The following is a 24515-nucleotide window of genomic DNA, read 5'->3' as shown; positions in this document are numbered from 1 at the left end:
TCAGTACTGTGCCAACGTGCAAAAGGAGGAAGTGAGCCAGGTGCTGGTGCCTTAAGAATCCCCCCCCCAACACCAGCCCAACTATCCTCCTTCCTCCAGTCCCCTGCAGCAGGGGAGGAGACTCTCATATCCCAGGCCAGGCCAAACAAACTCCGATCTCACTGCTTGCATTGCGCGATCGGCAGTATGTTTTCTGTCCAGTTTTCACTGAGGTAGTAAATCAGTGTCTGGGCTGTACCATTCCAGGATTTGGATTGTAGCTCATAGGAGTGAATTATCTCTGTACAAACATTTTTTTTTAAAAAAAACCCATAGAAAATGGGCCTGTTAGGCTAGGCTACCACCCCTCTCCCAGGCACCTAGTTTTGTATGTGGAGTGACACAGTCACTGGTGCACCATCTCATTGAGAATGAATCTGAATGGAAGTAAACAATTCCTTCTCTCTGAGATGCTTTTGCTTCTGAGACAATCAACCAAGGTGTTCTGCTACTTACATAAGTATGATATGAATCATGGTCAGTCAGATCTTGTTAAGAAAAAAGAATTAATATACATCTTCCGTTGTGTTGGATATTCCCTATCATTACATGGTTGGCAACCTTCAGTCTCGAAAGACTATGGTATAAGCCTACAGCACCCAGTATTCCCAGGCAGTCTCCTATCTAAGTACTAACCAGGCCTGACCCTGCTTAGCTTCTGAGATCAGACAAGATCGGGCATGTGCAGGGTAACAGTTGCTGCAAGAAGAGCCCCACTGGATCAGGGCAAAGGCCCATCTAGCCCAGTTTCCTGTATCTCAAAGTGGCCCACCAAGTGCTACACGGAACACACAAGAAAATAGACACAACCTGTGTCCTGGTGCCCTCCCCTGCATCTGTCATTCTGAGGTAACCCACTTCTAAAATCAGGAGGTTATACATACCTATCATGACTTATAACCCATGATGGACTTTTCCTCCAGCAATTTGCCCAATCCTCTCTTAAAGGCATCTAGGTGAGATGCCATCACCACTTCCTGTGGCAAGATTAATTACACGCTGGATAAAGAAGAGTATTGTCTTTGTCAGTTTAAGGGTGCAAGCCTAAGGAACTCTCCAGCACTGAGGTAAGGGCAATGCAGCTCCAAGATAAGGGAACAAACATTCCCTTACCTTGAGAAGGCCTGCCACCCACCTGCACATCATTTATCCTGGAAGCAGAAAGTCAACTTTATATTCAAAGACTTAGCAGGATCTTGAATCTTTCCTAGCCAAGATTATTATTTGCTCTGAGAGAAAGAGAAACATCACCACTGATTTTAACAACTGTCTCATCTCAATGCCTCAGATGCTCTTGAGAAAACAACTGTCAAGAGTGCCCCAGGGAGGAGACAAGTGCCCCAGTCGATCCTTTAGACATCTGCTTTTGACCTTCATCTGCTTCTCAATGCAAAATGGCAAAGTCCAATTTCATTTGTAGTTTCAGAGTGTTGACAAGACTCCAGCTGGTGGGGTTTATTTATAACTAAAAATGGGAGGATAATCTTGAAACCTGTCCATATTTCACACCAAGTATTCAAATTCATATAACAGACTACGATGGGAAAGAGCTCGTGAAAGTCATGAATACAAGACCACAGTAAAATAAGGCAGAAATAATGTATCTGAACTTCTTAGAACTAACATAGTTGACCATTCAGGTATGTAAATAAGTACTCAGAACAACTGGAAAACATGCAAAGGTGGCATCAGAGTTAACCTGTGCCACATGTTAAGCCAACGTTTTGCTCTTAGGTTCTTTACCTAGTTTTATAGTACGGCCCTAATCCAGAGAAAGTTAGTTGTATGCAATTCATGCGTTAGCTGTGCTTGACATCAATAGGACAAGTTATATGTGATTAGCTGGAGTCTCATGAATTTCAGGGAGGGTTAAGCATAGCTCTTTTTGGATAGGGCCTACATTAGGGGGTACCAATATGATTTTGTCTTCCTTATTAAATATGCTGCGCAGCCCAATTCTGAGCTGCCTGGCACCTAGAGGAGCAGTAGAACCAAAATAGTGACCGTTGCATCCAATGGTTGCCCGGCAGCTGCTGGCGGCTCCTTGGGGGAAGGGAGAAGGCCCCACAATGGGGTTACTCAAGTCTGTGCTGGCTATTTAGCCAGCGCAGAGTGAAGCAGCCCTGTGTCAGGCCAGGAGGTCCAATGTGTGATTCTGGATCCGACCAAGCAGAGCTCCACCCTCCCCCCTCCCCTCCTGCCTTGCTCACTTCCCCTGCCCCAGAATGCCCCCGCCCCGCCACTACTCACCTATCTACCGCCAGGAGCAAGGGATGAGCTCCAGGCCGCATGAGATGGACCTCTGGCCCATGCTGTCTCAGCATGGGCTGGTGCTGAGCCAGTATCCGCACTGAACTAGCAGCAAGTGTTTCAGGTGTGCCTTACAGCACATTTGTGACACTGAGTGCCAGTGGAGCGCTGGCGCTGGCCCGATAGGATTAGGCCCTAAATCTCTCCCAAAGAAATCCATGGTATTTAAAAGTGCTTAACTTTGAATGTATTATGCACACAAATCTAAACAGAGAAGAAATACAAAATCAATGACTAGTATATCCAAATATATTAGAAAAATATCCTGGACTGGACGATGACCATACACACATTTTGTTGCTGAAGGGGGAAAAAAAATCACATTGATGTGTTACTGATTGCTTTATGAGGAATAAAGCAGAGGCAAAGATATGAGATACAGCTCAGGAAGATTCATCTTGGATAGACAGAAATTAAACCAGAAATTCCACCCAAAGTCCTTTGAGCTTAACAGCAAGATTTCAAATTACTTAAAAATTGTTTTGGCATTGAGGCTGAGTTCTTTAGTGTCAATGAGATGTTCTCCTTGACTTCACATTGTCTAGGTGTTTTCCAGCTGTCAATAAGTGCATTTATGTCTGGCTTCCGGAAGCCAATTGCTAACCCAAACCGATTGGCAAAAAATAAGACCCCTACAGGTTGAAATAAACCTTCCAAAAAGTTGTAATAATTTCTTCTCTGTTTAATACATACAAGGATCATAACACACTCTACTTCTTTGACAAGGAAATTCATAAATCTAAACATGAAATAACAAGAATGGCATCACAGTGATGTCATATGAAAAGAACAATGAAGCAAAGAGAATCCTGGGAATGCTTTTCATAATAGAAAGGTTCTGTCCTTGCCATACTTACTAACTTTACTTGCAAGTATTGAAAAATTGTACTGTGCAGTGTTCTCTCGATCCAATAATTCATTTGTAGCAATTGTTCCTTCCATTCCATCTATAGTAAAGTAGCTGTCCACATCATTCTTCCAATCTATGAAGTACCTGCAGAGGCAGGATGTGGGGGGAGGGGGAGAAAGGTGGGAAAATGAGATGGAAATTGGCTGTGTCTGCCCATTTAGAATAATAGCAGCTGGTGTAACCTAATGAGTTCTGCTATTCTGCTCTCAGGAGTTATTTCCTTGATTTGTAATAAAGAGCTTGCAAGCCTAGTCAGAAGACTAAATGGAAAATAATGAAAGATGAAACTTGAGAAAAAGTTGACAGAGAAATATGTAACCATCACTGACTGTAGTCTTTTCCAAGAAGATTGTTCAAAGTTGTGTTCTTGGAAGGCCATTTTATCCCCTTCTATCCTCAAAGATAAACCAAGTTTAGAGCAAACACACAGCCAGGCACGTTCAATACCGCTAGTCATAAATCCAATTTGAATGGTTTTGTCTCATGTTTTCCTGCTTACTTCCGTGCACAATATACTTTCATATTCAAATATATCTAATATCATTTGTTCAAACATACAAATGTAATCTGCAATTTCTATAATAAATTCTATAAATGAATTTCTATAATAAATTCAACAATTAGCACAAGGTGTTTTTCTCCTTTTTCTTATCGAAACCCAGTGATTTGGTCCAATCACATACACTTTGGTCTAAATGAGCATTAAATGAGCACCAGTTTCAAACTATTTATCAGGGACCCAGAACCTCTGTGATTTTCCATTTCTTATGCAAAATCCATGTGTTCACTATTTTAGATAAGTGTCCTAAACAGGCAGCAGTTAAGGACACGTATTCTGAACAAGTACTGTGACAACTAAGGATTTCCTCTTTCTTTCTTCCTGAATACCACTGGTGCTTAGGACTTAGTTGTGAGCGTGACTGTTGTGTGTATTGAATTGTATTTCTGATGCCTTTCCCAGTTGCTGGACAATAAAGGGTATCTGTTGCTGCCCCTCTAACCTCACCTCCCTTCTTATTTCATGCCAATCTGCTGAGTTGTGCCATAAGCCAAGGCACTTGACCCCGCATGTGCAATCCATTGCCCTCATGTGCACACACTGCACACATCCTAGAGCATGCCTGGCTACAAAGTTGCCAGCACTCTCTGTAGAAGCTCGTGTGGCCTCTGGGAACCAAGTGCCTCGGGAACAAAGTGCCAGGTAAGGCACAGCAAGTTTAGCCTCTGTGCAAGGAGAAGGAGAAGGCAAGTGGACCTCTGAGTTTTGGAGAAGGAGAGAGAGGACTGTCTGAGTTATGAAGTCGCGAAGTTGTGAGTTGTGAGGAGGAGGAGGTAAGTGTACTTTTTCTAACTCTTGTCTTTTTAACTCGTCTTCAAATCAGCATTGAAATTTAGCTGACCTTTAGCTTTGCTTTACCTAAGCTTTACCTAAGTTAGTACCTAATCTAACCTGAGGGAGGGAGTCTAAGGTCCAGCAAGTTGCGGCACAGGAGCTAGGTGAGGGCAATAAAAATAAATATGAAGTGTGTACATAGGTCTACTCTGAGCAGGAGCAGAGACCTACTTGTGAGTAAGGGCCCAAGGTACAGGCACTTGGAAAAGTAGATAAAACATAGGAGAATAAAGTGGAAAGCAGGTTTTTCTACTTTGTTTAAATTAACCCGATACTTAACCCAAGTTAAACTTAATCTAAGTTAGAACATAATCTAAAGGTTCAGTAAATTTGGACACAGGATCTAGGTGAGAGAAATAAATAAATAATTTAAAGTAAAGCAGGAGGTATAATTTAGACAGGGAGCTAGAGCCCAAACTAAACAAAGAAGAGGGTAATAGAGGGAGAAAGCACACTTATTGTCTCCATTTTATAAACAAGGCTAAACAGGATTTAAACCTTAATTTGTAAGTTCTGCCAAGTCCAAAAAACTCTTAAACCAGTGCAGTTTAAAAAAAAAAAACAAACAGCTTGAGGTTAAAAAACAGTCCAGCCTAGGAGAGCTGAATTAGGAGGGTAAGAACCTAGGAAGGGCCAGTTCCCAGTCAGCCAGGGCAATTTAGCATAGTCATTGTCCTTTAGGTCATAGTCATTGACCTTCAGGAGTTGAGAAGAACCCCATTAGACAAATCCAAGCACCCCATACAGGAGCCTGCACAGTAGATTAAGCCCATCAGCAGCCCTTTGTCTTCCTGATCTTTTGTAATCTCACCTGGGAAGATCAGCCCCCTTCAGCAAGGAGGGAGGGAGGGAGGGAGGGAGGAGGAGCCAGCTAGGGCTATAAAGCTAGCGCCTACCACCGCGTGAACCTCTCTGCAGAAGTGTGTGTGGCCTCTGGGATCCCAGTGCCTTGGGAACAAAGTGCCAGGTAAGGCACAGCGAGTTTAGCCTCTGTGCAAGTTCAGCAGCAGGGCAAGGAAGCCAGGGCCCCAGATACATCCTTCTCTTCCCTCGAGAAGAGAGGCAGCAAACCAGTGCAGGGTTTTTAAGTGCACCTAAACAAAAACAAACAACAACAAAAAAGCTGTGCAGTCAGAGAGCCAGCAACAGGGTGGGGGCTATCCAGTGTTTTGCATCGAGTGCTACATGTATGACCAGTATGTGCCAAAGTATGTGACTACATTTGGAGAAACGTCACAGATTTGTACTTTTAACAGGCTACTATGATGATGCTTTTAACAATGATAGTAAATGGGACTTACTCCTGGGAAACTGTGGGTAGAATTGCAGTCTAGGATTGTTAAAAATTTTCCTGCTTGATGATGTCACTTCCAGTCATGACATCACTTTTGGTGGGTCCTGACAGATTCTCATTCTAAAAAGTGGGTCCCGGTGCTAAAGGAGTGAGAACCACTGGATTAAAAATAAAGAGATCCACAAGAACTCCTCTCTCTCTCTCTCTCTCTCTCTCTGTGTGTGTGTGTGTGTGTGTGTGTGTGTGTGTGTGTGTGTGTGTGTGTGTGTGAGAGAGAGAGAGAGAGAGAGAGAGAGAGAACATTTTTCCAGAATTCATTCTGACACCCAAGCTTTGAATACTAAAATCCTTAAAGTACAAGCTGGATGAAGATGTGTTTGTTTGTTTGTTTTTTCATCCTGGGCTTCCAACTGACAGGGTATGAGCAATGGTGAAGTGAGCAAACACTATTTTGCTTTTAGTGCCTTGAAGAACAAAACAACCAAAGATTTGTCATGAGCAAAACTAATTTACATGAGTCGTACTGGCTTCAGACCTGCTCAAAGGTTCTGAGGAGTCAGATGAAATGGGGTGAGAAAAATAAAGCTGCTAATGCTTCCAAAAAGACAATAAATCTCACATGCCAATTTAGTAAATTCCTCTGTGTAAGAGGGAGAGGAAAAAAAATGCAGCTTTTCAATTATTAGTACTTCCTATCTGCTGTCAACATCTATCATCAGCCCCCACCATACCTTTTATAAATGCATTGTACATTTGCTTAACAAATGCTCCTGCCAACTCTGTTGTCAGTGTTGCATTTCTCATCATGAACTAAAGGGCTTACCAAGATCTGTTGATCTTTGAAAATGCTTATTCAGTTCTAATGATTCACAGAGTTCTGGGCTAAGTTCATTGCCAAAATGGTGCCAGGCTCCAAAACGGGAAGTATGTCTACTCCCATCCATCCATCAACCTTTATTGGCATTAAAAACAGTTAATAACAGTAATAACAATAATAACAAGAGCCAACGCAGTGGCTATGTTATCAAAGAGAAAATCACAGCAAGGGACTAATGAGGGGAGAAATGAGGGGAAACAAATATAGGGTCAGAGGGGAATTTTAACTTGGAAACAGCGGAAAGATAACCTGCTGCAGCATTAGTGATAGCCACAGAGCTATCACTTAAAAGGACAAGTAAAGGTTCAGTAGAGAAACCAGAGAAGGAAGACAGGAATGGGTTCAGATATGCGTCTCGAAGGGCTTGGTGAGCTGGAAAATGTAGTAGTATGTGAGTCACTGTGTCCGATTTAAGAGAACAAAAAGGGCATAGTCTGCAATCATGTGGGATCTTAGAGAATCTGCCAGAGTGAACAGCTGAAGGGAAGATGTTAAATCTCGCGAGCATAAACGCTCTCCTTTTAATAGGGTTAATTAACTTACTAAAATAATTAAAAGGGCGGCCAAGTGAGGGAAGAAGGCCAAAAAACGGAGTACAGATAGGATTAAGATTGGAAAAGAGTTGATTGGATTCAGATTCCCAAAGTTTGGATTTAATGATTGAATGGGCCCTATGAAGATTAATATCAGCGAGAGATTCAGGGCAAGTGTGTCTACTTTAATAATCTCACAGACATTTTCAGTAGGATTTTCTGTTAGCAAGAAAGAAATCTGGACTGAGCCACGTTAGTAAAATGCTATCAGTATAATGCAGTGGTTCTTGAACTTTTCCAGCTTGCGCCTTCCCTGATCCTTGTAGCCATTGGCCACAGCTCCCCATTACAACACCTAACCTCAGTTACCCCCAAAATGGGGATGAAGGTGTTATAATTATACACTAGAAACAAAAAAAACAGCTACCAGCACTCTGAGGCTGCAATCCTAACCACATTTACCTGAGAGTAAGCCCATTTAACAAAATAGGATTTACTTCTGAGTAGACCTGGTTAGGATTGTGCCCTGAGTTTGTTAGCAGCACACCTGGAGGGTTTTGGAAAGGAAGGGGGGAAGAAGTGATGAATTTTCTGGGGGAGCGGAAGACTTTGTTTTGTGTGCATTTGCTAATTGCAAACTGATGCAAACTTGAGACCTAGAGACTGTCTGGCTGGAATCCTAACCCCACTTTCCTGGGAGTAAATCCCATTGAACACAATAGGACTTACTTCTGAGTAGACCTAGCTAGGATTGTGCCTTTTGTCTTACAATAGCAGCCAACAGAGTACCCCCCCCCCCCCAAAGGAGGCAGGAGGAAAAAGGGGATGGCTGAAAAGAAATGGGGATTTTTATTTTTAATCAATTTTTGGAGACAAAGCCATCAAGAGTGGCTTTTTTTATTTTTTGAAGGGGGAGGAAAAAGAGAAAGGTGAAGATCCTGGGTTAAGCTGACACAGACCGCATGCCTATGTAGGTCTACTCAGAAGTAAGCCCCATTTGAGTCAGTGGGGCTTACTCCCAGGAAAGGATTGCAGCCACATACAGCAAGATTACAACTCACCCCAAAGCAGATGGGGGCTGCTCACACACATACACCCAGCATGCAGATGCCACCCCTGTTCCCCCAGGCAAGACAGAGGGATGCAGGCTGGGGCATTTGGACACCCCCCACTAAGAACAGACTGGCTCCCTCCTTTGCTGACCTGCAAACTCTACCCTCCCAGTTTGAAGCCTCTTCTCCTCCTCTCCTCCAGGCTTGACCAATCCCAGGATGCCCAGGGCGAGGGGCACACTGGGAAATGTAGTCCTTGGGGCGAGGTTGCACATGGAGAGAGCTCCATGATGAGATGCAGTACCTCTGCCTGCCCAGCCAGCCTTCTCTCCCACCTCCCCCCACCATGCTTCATAACCCTCCCAGCCTCATGTTGCCCCACCTACCTCGTTCACAGCTGCAGAAAAGCAGCAAGTCAGCAGGCAGCACATGCAGCAGAGCAGAGTAGCCCAGCCCAGCCCAGCCCAGCCATGCAATGCCTCTGGAGGCTAGCCACGGCTCATCAGGGAGGCAGGATGCACAGATTGAATACCTCAGTATAATGAATGACAATGTGTATGTACACATACATGTACAAAGACCTCAATATACTGGATATGTCTGCATTGAGATGTCATTAGAGATGGGCTGAAAAGTGGGGAAGTGTTCTGGAGTGTGGGGAGGGAGTAGCGGGGAGGGGGCGTTTCTGGGAAGGGGGTAGTTGGGAGGGGCTTTCAGGCCCAAGAGGGCATGGGAAGGACAGCAAAGGCTGCCACCACATCTTACCCCCCTCCTAGATGTCGGAGTCCTTCATGGATCTAAATAACTGGTACAGATCCAAGAAAACACATAGGAGCTGCTTGGGCCCAACAAGGGAATCACTGTTCCCTTATCCCAGGGGTGCCCAAACCCCGGCCCTGGGGCCACTAGTGGCCCTCGAGGACTCCGAATCCGGTCCACTGGGAGCCCCCAGTCTCCAATGAGCTCTGGCCCTCCAGAGACTTGCTGGAGTCCGTGCTGGCCTGATGCAACTGCTCTCAGCATGACAGCCAACTGTTTGACCTCTCGCATGAGCTGTGGGACGAGGGCTCCCTCCACTGCTTGCTGTTTCACGTCTGTGATGCAGCAGCAGCAGCAAAGGAAAGGCCGGCCTTGCTTTGTGTAAGGCCTTTTATAGGCCTTGAGCTCCTGAAAGACCTTCATTCATTCATTTGTTCAAATAAGTTCCATCTTTAATGTATTCATTTCTGTAAATTTATTCAAATTTGAAATGTAAATTAACTCTTTTTTCCTGGCCCCCAACACAGTGTCAGAGAGATGATACAGGAAGCTGTACTAGATGGGCTTTTGGCCAGATCCAGCGGGCTCTTCTTATGTTTATGTGGCCCTCCTGCCAAAAAGTTTGGACACCCCTGCCTTATCCCAAGGAAGTCTCCAGCTGGCTCCTTGGCTCCGCAGGATACAGCGACAGCCATTTCAGCGCCTTCCTCGTGCGGGGTGGCAACCAGCATCAGATTTGGCTGTTCACCTTACTGAACATAATGGGCTTACTTCTGTGTAAAATTAATAACATCATTTTCAAACACCTCTCCATGTAGGGCCTGTCCTACGTGTCTCCATTTCTGAGTCCCTCTCCATTTCCTCTTCATTCAGTATTTTCTTCTCTTCTCCACATTCCTGACAGCTTTGTCCCTCATGCAATAAACTCTTGACTTCTCAAAAACTTCAGCTTCTTTGATGCTGTCCAAACCAAAAAAATAAACCTCAGTACTCAATTACAGTACTTTCTGCTTTTTTAACTCTCTCTCCTTCTTTAAATAGGGTATTTCCTTTCCACTATCATTTAGCTATTATCTTCTGATCCCCCTATGTCAAAGGCAACATATTCGAAAGTCTTTTTGCCTGATGAAGCCTAATAAATTGCCATGACTAGTGTTACTTCTGCTAATGTGAGCTGTTTTGGACTGCTTTGTTCTTTGGAGTTGTGCTATCTGCAGCATAAAGCATAGATTTGTCTTTTGTTGCTGTCTCCATTGTTTTGCCGATTACAGATTTGTGTAACAGGTATTATGATGGCTAAAACTCTGCCTGGAAAACAACTCCGAGAAAATGAATTAATTTGTACTGCAACCGTACAGCACATTATACTGGCTATTGCAAAGAGAATGCTTATTGTCTTCCCGTGTCTTCTGAAAGACCAATTCACTTTTTTCTCCCCGACTGCATTATGCTTTGCAAGTTCTTTCTTTAAAATATTATGAAACTGACACAGGACATTATTTACTCTGACAAGGCAAACTAGGTTTTAAAGAGCTAACACAGCATAATGGTTGTAATGCATACTCGGAAGTTGTAATCACATGCTACTATTTGTAACTAATTTATGCTGTTGCTAACTTATGTTTATTGACTTTTAGTTTCAATTAGAGGATATAAACCTTATGGACTGCTGAAGTCTAATACATCAGTAACTAACTACTGCATATATTTTTTTTCCTTCACTTAAGTCAATGGATAAATAAGCGCAATCAGCTTAATAAAGTAGCATTTTTTTTTGGGGGGGGGAGCCCTGGACAATCACATTCTTTATTTTTTTTTTTTAATCATAGTGTCTCTGCATCAGCCTTCATACATATTAATAAGCCATTTCTGCCCAACATTGCATATATGCAACAGGGATCAAATGTGTACACCTGTGAGCTGGGCAAAAAATGGATTAAAGCACACAAGAGTTGTACTGTAAAATTTTAGAGTTACAATCTAAAAGCTGCATACCATATGCTATATGGTTCAATTTATGTGATTGTCTAGGCTGGACTTACCCTGACCCAGTGAGCACCATGCCAAGTGGGCACAGGGCTGGATACAGAGTTGGGGAAGCTAGAAAGGCTTCAGCGGGGTAGGGCACAGCTGTCAGGCCATTGCATATGCTGGAATTGGCAAGTATCTGCAGGAGCTTTCTTGCTTCGCATGAGAGAAGGCTTAGGACCCAGAAGGTGAACAGGCTGGGTGGGTGGAATCAGGAAAAGGGGAGGGACCAGCCAAGGCCAGGGGTGTAGAGAAAGATGTCCAGGGATGACAGAGGACTGGAGACGCGTTGGAAGGGAGGCTCTAGAGAAGGCCCAGAGGCTGAAAAGGGTACTGTAAACACCCTTTCTGACTCTGATCTGAGGCCATAGTGGGAAAAACTAAGGCAGTCTTGAGGGACAAGCCAGTGGGTGTGGCTGTGGAGATATTGCCCCTATTTGAGTAGGCAGGAGCCCAAGATCCCCGTTCTTGGAAACCCTGACAGTGGTTGAAGGAGTCTTGCTATAATCTTGTGAACAACAGATCCTAGCTGTTATACTTGCAGAGGCATTGACTTGAAATTGGGCTGTGGAAGGTTTCTTAGGAAGTATGAATGAGCCCTTACTGATTGACCTTAATGACTGTCCATTTCTTCTGCTTATCAGCAAATTTAGTAACTTTGTTGAGTACTTTGTTGATTCTTGACTCAGGATTTATATCTTGACTCAGGATTAATGGCAGGAGAGCCAGGACATCAAAAATAAACCATGGCCTTAACAAGCACCAACAATTTCTTTAGAGGAAGTGGAACTAAAAATACCACCCTGACAGCAGGACTACTTAAAAGCTCAGCTCCAGAGGGTCTGTGGCCTTGCATAGCAGTGCTGGGTGCTCCCCTAGGATGCATCCACCCCACCCCCTGAGGGTAGTTCAGAGGGTTCAGAGCTATGAGCCTGCTAATGGGCTCTTGGTCTGTGGCTAACCTGGACAAAGCCTAACACCATCCCTGTGGGGCAATATACTTCTCAGATAAATTGCCTATTTTGTCCTCCTTTCCTCAGCTACCATGCCTATTATGATAGCTCCCTTGCCTTCAGGGATCTCTTTCTAATCAGGTTCTCGGCTTCCTTGACTGCCCTTCAGCATTGCAATCACTGGTGACCTTGCAGCTCTTTCAAGTTGGCCAAGTTTGTCAAGCTTCCTAGAGAATCTGGTATGGTTAGGCAAGTTATTGTTCAAAAATATGAATCAAGATTTCACCTCTCATAATGTTTCAGAACATACTTATTGTTTTGACTCTGAAATATCTGTTTTGGAAATTAATGTAGGATGTTTTGCTAGACTGAGCCAAATTAAACTTGTCAGAAACTGATTTCCTAAAGCAAAAACTGGGAATTGACTTTCTTTGATCAAACATAAGCTGATGGTTCTTTGTTAGATAGCTCACTGTTTAAATTTGGTTGAGACATAGTATCTTAAGCCATTTATGGTTCCTTTTCATAGTATTGGTGTTAAATATTGAGAAGGGGCCACAGCATGTAAAGACAGCAGATCAGTCTTAAATTGTATTATCTCACAAGTCCAGATTTATTATAAATATTTCATTAGCTCTTTTGCCTCATGAATGGTGGCAACATTTTTCATCCCTCTTCCATGCTGACAGAGTGGGGCCTCCTCCCCCTCCATGTCTCTCTGGGTCTGATCTCCTGCCCTAGTCCCTGTTTTGCTAGAAGAAATAGAAATTTTGACATCCCAGACAAGACCTGGGAAAGCTCTGGGCCCAGATCTTATTCCATATGAAGTATTGAAAACTGCTGCAGCCTGGTGGCTCCCAGTCTTGGCCTGTCCCTTTACAACCAACGACCAGACTGAGCTAATACCTGAGGCATGGAATTAGGTCAGTCACTAGTGGTGACCAGAGTATGGTGAGCAAGATTCAGATCCTGGTTATGTGTTTGCTTCCATGCTTGCCCAGACACTTTCATTTTTCAAATGCTATCAAATACTATGACTCCCAAGTGGCTAACTTTAGCGTAAGAGAAGGTAAGGGTTTCGACTGCTCTGCATCTCCTGCTGCTGAGCAAGAGGAAGGCTGCAACCCCATCCTCATTTACCTGGAAGTAAGCCCCATTGACTATTATGGGGCTTACTTCTGAGTAGACATGACTAGGATTGGGTATCAAGTCCCTTGTTGCCTGCCCCGCATGCTGATTGGGTAGCCAGAGGAGCCTGGAGGAGGTCTGGGCGGAGTGAGTGAGAACGAGGGAGATGGGGCAGGCAGGAAGCCAGCAAGTCTGCTGAGGCCAGCAGCCACAAAAGCCCCTTTTCCTTGCCACAGTTGCCTGCAGCTCCCCTAAGCAACCCTCCTGCCTTGCCCTTGCCTTTCAGAGGAGGGGCATTGGGCCATAATTCTATCCACACTTTCCTGGGCATAAGGCCCATTGACTATAATGGGACTTACTTCTGAGTAAACATGCCTGGGCTGGACTGGGCTCTCAAGTTCCTCTCCTAGCCCCACTTTCCTGGGAGTAAGCACCATTAACTATAATGGGACTTACTTCTGAGTAGACATGCCTGGGCTGGGCTCTCAAGTTCCTTTCCTAGCCCCACTTTCCTGGGAGTAAGCCCCATTGACTATAATGGGACTTAATTCTAAGTAGACATGCCTAGGATTGGGCTTTTCGTCACACTTTTTTCTGAAATACAGGAACAGGCAATTGGGGGGTGGAGAATGTGAGGCAAGTGATTCTGGACCTTTGGAAGGTGAGGGGAGGGACAGTAGGAGAGGTGCTAACTGCAATTATGAGAAGGGGGGAATGTACCTGAGGGAGGGGGTGGGGTGGGGGAGAGAAGGAGAGAGAAGTGCCAATTGCCTGCTTTGAGAAAAAAGAGTATAACCAAAAGCCCAATCCTAGGCATGTCTACTCAGAAGTAAGTCCCACAGGCACATTCCCCCCAGTCTTTGGCTGCAATCCTAACCACACTTTCATGAGAAAATAGGAAAATAGGAAACTTTCCACTGAACAAAATTGGACTTACTTCTGAGCAGACCTGGTTAGGATTGTGCCCTTTGTCATGTAATGATGTACTTGTACTAATTATATTAATTAAAATTAATTGTAATGTAGTAATTTAATGTAAGTAAAAAATTGGGAGTGTGTCTTGACAATTTTAGTGCCTTGACAGTGTGCTGTGAGCTGAAAAAGGTTGAAAATGGCTGGCTTAGATTGCTGAACCAAAGACTCCTTGATATTGAGTACTAAACCCTTCACTCTATTGCTTCCACAGTCAACTCCCCCTTATACTTCGTATTCCTGAGTCCTTTGGTCAGTTATCTTCATATTTGTCCTTCTTAATGGACCTGAGGGAGTGCCAAGTGATTTCCTGAGCCAGATTTAATGTTACTCCCACCCAAGTTTCTTTGGGAAGATACTGCAAGAGTCCATTCCCTGACCATCAGCGCCCTTGTAACTTGGGCACTGTGGAGACCTTAGCCCAGGGGTGCTCAATAGGTGGATCGCGATCTACCAGTAGATCGCGAAGCAAAATGAGTAGATCGCAGAGTGCCGACCCCCCCTTCAGGTGCCTCTGGGAGGAAACGCCGGGAGTAAGGCCCATTGTACTCAATGGGGCTTACTCCCAGGTAAGTGTGGCTAGGATTGCAGCCTCACAGCCTAATCCTAGGCATGTCTACTCAGGAGTAAGTCCTGTTATACTCAGAGGGGCTCAAGGTACACCAACATACATTGTACACATAAATGTTATATGTTATGATGGCGTGAACATTGTAAAAAAAACTCTGGTAGATCTCCGGGCCTTGCTGGGTTTCAAAGTAGCTCTTGAGCCAAAAAAGTGTGAGCACGCCTGCCTTAGCCCATATCTGTTTCTATTGTGCAATCCACACGAATTCTCAGGCCATCTATTTGGATTCAGTCCTAGAGAACAAAACTAGGGCTCTCGGGCACAGAAAAATGCCATTAGCATGCCTCGTAGTGCACTAGCGACGAATTGCCCCACCCCCAGCCTCAACTTGGGGCTGAGGCTGCAGCCTGTTTGACTGACTCGCCTAGGGGAGCTGGAAACAGAGCTCTCCTCAGTGTGTGTGCGCCAAGGGGAGCTCAGTCGGTTCCTGGCTGGCAACCCCACCTGCCCGTTCTCTACCTAGTCTGAGAATAGCTGGCCGCTCAATGAGGGCCAGGTAGAATTTTTTGCTACCATCCTAATTGGCCATTGGAAGGTGGTTTTTTCACCTATCCCCAGAATGGCATGGGAGGTGGCACCAGGATTTCATTTAAGGTTCAGGTGGTGTACATATAGTTAATTGGTCACTTGGCATCAGGCATGTGGCACGGGGTAGGCAGAGCTATATATCTTGGTGTCCAGTCTGAGGCAGCAAGGTCAGAGGCGTAAGCCAGAACAGCTCCAATGATGCCTGACCGCCTTGAGGAGGCTGGGTGACAAGCCCCACTGATTGAACTAGGAAGGCCTGGCAGGGTTCACCCCGCAGCCCTAGCAGTTCCATTGCCTTGACCCTTTGGGGGTGGTGAAGAAAGGCAGGCTCAGCAACTCATAGAGTGACAATCTGGAATCAGGTGGATGCCCTACGAGAGTGGGGGACATAGACGGCCAAGACCGTTTCCTCAACTTAGTACCCCATATGCCTGGAGTTTTTAGGGTAGGGGTTTTTAGGGTTGCCCTAGTTAGCTCTGCTGCAGAGTTTTTGGCTAAAAATAAAAAAAGTGGCCCATTTAAATCCAAGCCTCAGTCTCATGCTGTTATTTGGCGGGTGCTGGAGTAAACTACTTTTTCTCCTCAGTGATGCCCCCCTGAAGTCATTGAGTGAGTGGAGAAATTTTGTTTGTTAGTGAACCAGAACTCCCAGGTTAGACTTCAGTAAACTGTCTTTTTGTATGATTAACACCTCCCTGGAGGGAGTATTTTGTTAGTATGCCAAGAAAGTTTTATTTGATTTTATTAGATTAGATAAGATAAATATTTCCACATGGATTTGACAGTCATTCACATTGCATCACTGACTGCCTGACATACACTGACAGTGTGACATACAGTGTGTCCTGCAGTTGTGTCCTGTTCAGCCTCTGGAGGCCTCTTTGGGGTAAGGGAACATCTGTTCCCTTGCCCCAAGGAAAGCCCACTGGGTGAACATGGACGTGTGCCACCATGGACCCAATTCAGGGAGTGAGGCATGGAGACTTTGAGAGCTATATGGAAAACAATATACCGTATTTTTCGCTCCATAAGACGCACTTTCCCCCCCCCCAAAAAAAAGTGGGGGGGAAGTGTGTGCGTCTTATGGAGCGAATACTGCGCAAAAAAAAAAAAAACTCTGCCCCCGGCCCCGCCCACTGCCCGCTCTGCTGTGCTCGCCTTCCCAGGAAAGTGTGGGTGGGATGGCAGTCTTGTTGAGCAAGCCCTCCTGTCTACTCAGAAGTAAGTCTCAGAGTCGCTGGGGCTCACTCCCAGGAAAGCGTGGGTGGGGTGGCAGTCTTGCTGAGCAAGCCCCTAGAGCAGGGGTGCTCATTATGTCGATTGAGAGCTACCAGTCGATCTCCAGGCAAAATGAGTCAATCGCAGGCTTCTCTCCCATCCAAGCATCCCTAGGAGTGAGCCCCTGGCAGGCTTGTGAGCCCAGGGAGCGAGCCTAGGGAGTGAGTCCAGGGAGCCCAGGGAGTGAGCACCTGATGGTTCTGTGTGTCTCTGTGTGGAGGGGGTTTTGCACTGGTCTTGCTGTGATGTCTATACAGAGATCTTCCCTCCCCCACACCTTTCCTCTGCTTTTGCACTGGTATGTATGGAGAGCTGCCCCCCCCCCCAACTTCCATCTGTTGGTTCTGTGTGCAAGGGGTTTTGCACTGGTCTTGCTGTGATGTCTATAGAGATCTTCCCTTCCCCACACCTTTCCCCTGTTTTTGCACTGGTCTGTATAGAGATCTGCTCCCCCCCCCCTTGTATTGGAATCCAGGAAGATCTGGTGAGGAGGTAGATGTGGTGTCAGCAGTGGCCCCTTTAAGGGTAAGGCCTGGGCATCCAGCAGAGTGTGCTGCACAGCTGCAGCCACTGGAAGGCAATAGGGCCCTCAGGGATATAAGGAGTACCTGAGGCAGAAAGGGTTTGTGGGTTTTGAAGGAGTGCAGGTTGGAGGTAGGAGAGGAGACTGACTGGGTTTATTGAATTTGGAATCTGACTGTGGATTGTGACTGGACTTGGATACCCTGATGGATTTGACTGACCTACCTGGAACCTGACCCTGGACTGTAATTTGGCTTATTGGCTCTGGACTCTGATTTGGCAACTGATTGGACTCTGATTGATGGGACTGATTTACTTGGCATCTGTGGACTGGAACTGGACTCACTTTTGCTTGCTGCACTGGTGAGTTGCATAAGGGGGACTGATCAGCCTTAAGCGGGCACGAGGTCCAGTGGATTGGGATTTGGCAGAACATCATTGTAGCAGAAAGATAATGTGATCCCCTATTTGTGTGCACCTGCTTTTGTGAGCTTCATAAATTCTGATTCTAGCGATGATGAGTTCTTGGGGTTTCCAGAAAACTAGAGTACTCAAACCTTTAAGTCTCTCCATTTGTTAATGACAGTGATAATGGTTCTTAATGCCCTGCTTTAAGAACATAAATGTTCTTAATGTTGACTGCTGTTCACTTTACATGGTTCAAATGTTATTCTGTTATAGTTTATTAAATATTTTATTACACTATTTGGTTCAGAATATTTTTTTCCTTGTTTTCCTCCTCTAAAAACTAGGTGCGTCTTATGGTCAGGTGTGTCTTATGGAGCGAAAAATACGGTATATGCAGATTCCTGTTATCTATTCCTTAGAGGTCTAGTATACCGTAGAAAACATAGGAGTCAAATATAGAAGGTTCACTACATCCAAAATGATCATTGTCTAATATTGATTTTACTAATCCAATTTCACAGAGGGCACAAATTTAGTTAGGCATTGAGCATTTCCTTACCTGACGGCACTGTTGCCAACATCAAGGTCCTGGGCTGTTACAGCACCTATAATGGTTCCAATTGGAGTATCCTCATACACCTCCATAGTGTAAAAGGTTTTGCTGAAAACTGGAGGTTCATCCACATCCAACACATTGATCTTCACAGTAGCGGTATCCTTGAATGGACCCACAGAATGGAAACGATGATCAAGATGAACGTTTGAGGCTTCTACTTTAAATGTGTATGCCTTTTTCGTTTCGAAGTCTAATGGCTACAACAAAAACAGAGGAATGCAAAATGCAGTCAGATCTAGCAGTAGAACAGCCCCAAATCACTGACACAGAGTTAAAATATCCTTAACAGAAAGAAAATTTAGATTTCTCTTCAGATAGGGATCAGCACAGTGGAAGGCAGGAGAAGCTACAGCACATTTTCATGCATGAAGGGATTAAATCACTGGAATCACCAGCTAAAAGTTCTCAAAAAAATGGACAGGAAGAGATCTCTGCCACTATTTAGCCAAATGATGGACAATTTGCTCTTATGAAACAAGGTTTTATAGATTCCGTAGCTCAGTGTTTCTCAAACTGTGAATTGGGACCCACTAGGTGGGTCACGAGCCAATTTCAGGTGGGTCCCCTTTATTTCAATATTTTATTTTTAATATATTAGATAGTACCATGGTATGTGACTGCATTTGGGGAAATGTTACAGATCTGTACTTTGAATAACAGATCCATGCTTGTAATAATGATAATCCATGGGACTTACTCCTGGGTAAGTGTGGGCAGGATTGCAGCCTAAGATTGTTAAAAATTTTCCTGCTTGATGGTGTCACTTCCAGTCAGGAAGCTGCAGGTGCTCCAGCATGTAACATTAAACGGTGCTGGTCACGCGGACTCATGATTTGAGAACTATAATAATTACCAGTTTACTTCCAGGTCAAATTCAATCACTTTAATTCCCTAAGCTCCCTGGGTCTGGGATATTTAAGGAAATACCTTCTCCCATATATACGTACCCCACATTACTTGAGATCTGTTGGGCAGATGTTGCTTCAAGTGCTACCATCAGCCGAAAAAGATTAACATCTACTAGAAATATAACATTTTTCTGTGTTGTATTGTGGAACTCAGTTCCCAGGGAGATTCATCAAATTCAACTGTTCCATTGTGACTTTTAGAATATCAATAATATCAATATCAGGGTATTAGTTAATTACATTAACAGCCTAATCCAATTCCCTGCAACCAGTGCCAATGCAGCCATGCCAAAAAGGTATGTGCTGCATTGTTTGGTTGGGGCAGGGGAGCGTGACTTGAAGGAAAACTGGACATAAGTAAAAACATTGTTACCTCCAAGAAAGCCCTCAGGCCATCTATGAGTCTCCTTGTATATATGCCAATATCCTATCCCTCTTTCCAGTCTCGATCCATCTACCAAGGTCCACTTGGACTTGTGCCAGCAAAATTGTTGGCACAGGTTTGAATAGACCAATCAGGACAACAGAGGCTTACCCTTTGGCAAGGGAGCACATGTACCCTTACCTGGAGAAGACCTTGGGGACAGCTCCCCCCTTGCAGAAAGCAGGGCATGCTCTGGTACCTTGGCTACATCAGTGGGGGGGGGGCAGATTTGGATAGGATTGTAAATTCCTTTGGTCTTCCCTTTAATCTTTCCCACAAGAAGTTGTTTCTACTAGTTTTTTAATTCATTAGAAAGAAGCTCCACCTTTCCAAATCTAATAGCAAAGCTCAAGCTGTAAGTAAAGTATTAATCCATTTGTGCTGAAAAACTAAAGAAAGGAGCATTAGAAAACTGATTTCATGATATATTTGTTCCACAAATGCAAAACAAAGTGGTAGCTGGAGAGTGGGCTGGTACTTCAGCTGAATTGTGAGATGGCATCTCAGGCTCATTGCCAAAATGCTCATTATACATAAACAGCATTGCTAGATCATATCTTGGAAATTCATCAAGTACGAATTATCGTATTTGCCGGCGTATAAGACAACTGGGCGTATAAGACGACCCCCCAACATTTCCACTCAAAATATAGAGTTTGTTATATACTCGCCGTATAAGACTACCCCCTCTTCCGCACACCTTCCACACACCAAATAAAAGGTAAAAGAACATCAGATTTGATTTCAACATGTTAATTTATATTCAAATGCTTATGACATGCAGGAAAACTGTCACAAGGCTGTATGTTATCAAACATGTACAGTAAACATAAAACAGTGCAAGTTTATTAAACGTAATTCACTAAAGACAACACACTCCTCTCCTCCTCAGCGCAAGCAACACTCCAAGTGGACCCTATGGACGGATAGATGCTTCTCAGGAACACAGGCAGGCAGCCTTATGGTTCATCTCCTTCACTCTCCTTGTAGCTTAAGTGACAACCCTGCCAGGTTGTGCAGCAAACTAACATCTGGATCCAAGTGGCAATCCTATGGATTGTACTCAGAAGCCAGCCTCACTCAAGTTTTAGGAGTGACTTCTAAGTGTGGATGATGGTGGCTGCAGACACAGAACCTGCGGATATGGGGCCTGCCTGTGGTGCAGGCCAAGGAAATGCATGTGGAAGGAAAACAACACTGGAGAGGCTGGTCAGAACCCCACAGGCGGCGAAGCCTGGCAAGGGGCAGCACTGCAGCAGATAAACCTCTATCGAGGCCAGAAAGTGCTGCACCTGAACGCCAGTCAAACAGCGGACCAGGCACATCACTGCCTTCACGAGCCACGAGCATCTGCCTGCCGAACGTGGGAATAGAGACGGTGCCACTTCGGGGGAAGGTCTAAAGGTCTTACAAGCCCCGCCCCGCCCCGAGCGAGCAGAGAGGAAGAGATTCATGCACCGCGTGGGGTCCCCTTCTTGCAGGCGGTGCCAGGCGGCTGTTCAGCCTCAGAGGCGGACGGCGGCTCCTCGCGCTCCTGGCTCCGCCGGGGCTGTTGCGGTGCCGGCGCGGGTACTCTGCCTTCCGCTGGCGGGAGGCGGCGACCGCGGCAGCTGCTGCGGCCCGGCCCAGCTCGCGGCCCCCCCGGAGAACTCGGCTGCCGCCAGACTCCTCCCCTCACTCGGCGGCTGCGGTTCAGTCCGCTCCTCCTCCCTGGCTGGCTGCTCCTGTGGCGGCGGCTGCGGCTCTTCCTCCTGGGTCTCCGGCTGCTCGGACGCCCCCGGCATCAGAGCAGCGGGCGGGGGAGACCCAGCGGCAGCTCTCCTCCAGCGCCTGACAGCAGCGCTGCGCTCACCCCGCCTCTGCGCGGCAGATTCCCTCCTCCCGTCGCGTGGGTCCAGCGCCACTGAAGTGCACCCGGCGTATAAGATGACCCCCCCACTTGGAGGCATGTTTTTCAGGGCAAAAAAGTCATCTTATAAGCCGGCAAATACGGTACATACGAAGCAGGAAACAAAACATTTTCCTTCTCTGGTCCTTTCATTTATTTCATCCACCACCCCCTGTAGCAAGCAAGTTTATTGCATGCATCAGGTCATCGGGGGAAGGATAGATGAAAGGACCAGGGGAGAAACCAAAAGATCCTTCACTGGTGATCTCATAAGTGTAAGATAAATCTCCAGGTTATGACCTGACAACTCTGCTCATAAACTCTAAGATTGCTGTCCGTTTCCTCCTTATCTTCCACTTCAGTACACCGTAATGACTGTCTTCATGTTTTATATGGCTTGAGGGCAACAAGCATGACAGGATATCTAAACAATAATTTACCATGAATCAGGTAAACCAACCCCATCACTCAACAGGAGGCATGACAAATTTCCAATACAATTGGCTGAAATTCTTTGACTTGCCTCCCTCAGCCTTTTCCTCACCCACTTTCCCCTACCACAGCTAATATGTTCCCCATAGATCCCATATGGTGTCAAAAGAATATCAATTGCTCTATTTTTCTTATCGCATGCATAAGTTGTCTACACAACTATTCTGCTGATACAGAATAGTTGACAAGACACAGAAGCTCTGCTGTCTGTACAGGGATTGAACTGAATAAGTCTCTAGCATTTGACTAGGTACTTTTGTATTCTTAGCTAACAGTGACATCGAGTGGTAAGCTTCAGTAACAACACAGAGTTTAACTTAATACAGAAGGTTCAAGGAAGAGATTCAGATTTATAGTTCAGCATCGTGAACAGTTTACCTCTTCTACTAAACTTCATCACAACTAGCCATTGTCTGCAGACATCACACCCAGCAAGAATGCAATCTATTCTATTTTGCAGCACCTACATAAGAATAACAAACTTATGCATTTGAAAGAAATCAATATTTGCACTAATGAAACAATAAAAGCAAGCTGGAATTAGAATATGGTTGAATAGTACTTTTTAGTAGGGATGCATGAACTTTTCTGACACATTTTCTTAGTCCTATTGAAATACCTCTGAGTTCCCACAGAGTTTCTTAGCTGGGCCTTGCACTGATGAATCTCATGATCCATCAGCATAAGGCGTGGCCACTGGTGTGGCAGTCACTGTGATGGTGCATGGGCTGGGTTGCCAGCTTACATGGCTGGATGCCTCTTGTACATGCAGTGAAATACCAAAGCCCGACAAGAGCAGGTAAGTTGTGGGGGCTGTTTAAGGGAGGATCGGGGTGGGAATGTAACAAGGGCAGGCCAAATAGATCTCAGCAGCACTAGTGGGCCCAAGATGCAATGCCCTAGCCCAAGGGTGCCCAAACCCTGGCCCTGGGGCCACATGTGGCCTTCGAGGCCTCTCAATGCGGCCCTCAGAGAGCCCCCAGTCTTCAGTGAGCCTCTGGCCCTCCAGAGATTTGTTGGAGCCTGCACTGGCCCGACGCAACTGCTCTCAGTGTCGGGCGACTGTTTGACCTCTCGCGTGAGCTGTGGGATGAGGGCTTCCTCCACTGCTTGCTGTTTCACATCTGTGATACATTAGCTGCAGCAAAGGAAAGGCCAGCCTTGCTTTGTGCAGGGCCTATTATAGGCCTTGAGCTATTGCAAGACCTTCATTCATTCATATAAGTTCATTTTTAATATATTCATTTATGTAAACTTATGTAAATTTATTCAAATTTTAAATGTAAATTTATTTGTTTTTCCCCGGCCCCCAACACAGTGCCAGAGAAAAGATGTGGCCCTCCTGCCAAAAACTTTGGACACCCCTGCCCTAGCCCAAGCTCAACATATCCCTTTGAACCTGCTCAGATTTACATTAGCAACAGAGCTATTGTAGATCCTAGTGGATACATTGGGTACCATGGAGCAGCGAGTAGGTATAAAATTACTTATCTCTCTGCCATTTTCTGGTCCCTGGCCAGCCTATAACATGCTGCAGAGGCTGCATCAGTGCCACTGTATGCTCTGGGCTGGCCCTGGATAGGATTGGGCCCTACCATGTATTGCCTGAGAAGAAACATCCAAGTTTGCTTCATATTTTGCTTTAGACACCTACCTAAGGAATGTCATCAACAGCAATGAGAACTCAACTCAGGTGACTCGAGTTTGAGTTGCAAAAACACCTTTTTTGTTGACTCATATACACTTGATTCAGGTGCATCAATAACTCCAGTACTGACTTGAGTCTGAGGCCACTGTCTCAGAAATGAGTCCCTATGCATGCAGACTCTAGTCTGCCTGTGTCTGGATGTGCTTGCTTACTTTTTTGGTGGCGTGAAAGACCTCACGGGGCCATTATTCAGACCAGACAAGCAGTAGGGAAGTTCCAGTGAGGAGGCAGGGAAGGATTAATGTTCTGGTTTTGCTTTGAGCAAGATGGGGGAGGGATGTGGGAGTGGGCTCTCTTGTTCATCTCTGAAGGAATGAATGATCACTGAACGAGGATTCTTTCCTGGACAAAGGAGGAGAACAAGTGGGGGAGAGGCATTCCCTAGCCATCCAGGAGAAACTCATAGCATGGTTCCAGCAGGCTCAATGAACTTCTGGTTGGGACTACTTCTGAGTAGAGCTGCAAAGGACTGGGTCATACTAGTAAGCCTCCCAGCTGCTGTGCATTACCCTTCTCTCTCTTGCTGCTTCTGTCTCCATTCTTGCAGTTCATCCCACCCCCTCCCACCTTGTTTACAGATCAGGGGAGTATTAAATGAGAACTCTGACACACACCCCGCCAGGAACTTCATTTTTTTCCCACAGAGCTGCACCTGACACATATATGAAAAAAGACAAAGGACTCAAGTCAAATAGAGTTCTGAAAACACTCTGGACGAATCCCCACAACCACCCGTTAAGACTCATGCACAAGTCGAGTCAAGGGGGTTGGGAACTTGGGCCTCGACTTGAGTCTTGCTGCAGTGGATTTGCACATCCCTAGTTATTAATCTCTCTTAGTAAAACACTGCTAGTTTTCCTTAAATTC

The 24515-nt window shown here is 45.3% G+C and overlaps 1 protein-coding gene and 1 pseudogene across 2 annotated transcripts in view; both read right to left on the bottom strand.

Annotated features, from left to right (window-relative positions):
- Positions 1–24515, bottom strand: part of LOC136649265 (cadherin-12) — a 195088-nt gene that overhangs the window by 12190 nt on the left and 158383 nt on the right. For both annotated transcript variants that reach the window (XM_066625764.1, XM_066625765.1), the window contains 2 exons: positions 18172–18425; positions 3207–3343 (listed from right to left, as the gene is read on the bottom strand). In XM_066625764.1, the coding sequence (XP_066481861.1) occupies positions 3207–3343; positions 18172–18425 (391 nt within the window). The remainder of the gene's footprint in view (positions 1–3206; positions 3344–18171; positions 18426–24515) is intronic.
- LOC136650224 (5S ribosomal RNA) lies at positions 627–746 on the bottom strand (annotated as a pseudogene).

Source organism: Tiliqua scincoides, chromosome 4 (assembly GCF_035046505.1).
Source record: "Tiliqua scincoides isolate rTilSci1 chromosome 4, rTilSci1.hap2, whole genome shotgun sequence".
NCBI lineage: Eukaryota > Metazoa > Chordata > Lepidosauria > Squamata > Scincidae > Tiliqua > Tiliqua scincoides.
Note: the sequence above shows the minus strand (reverse complement) of the source record. Positions and strands in the feature narration are given on the sequence as shown.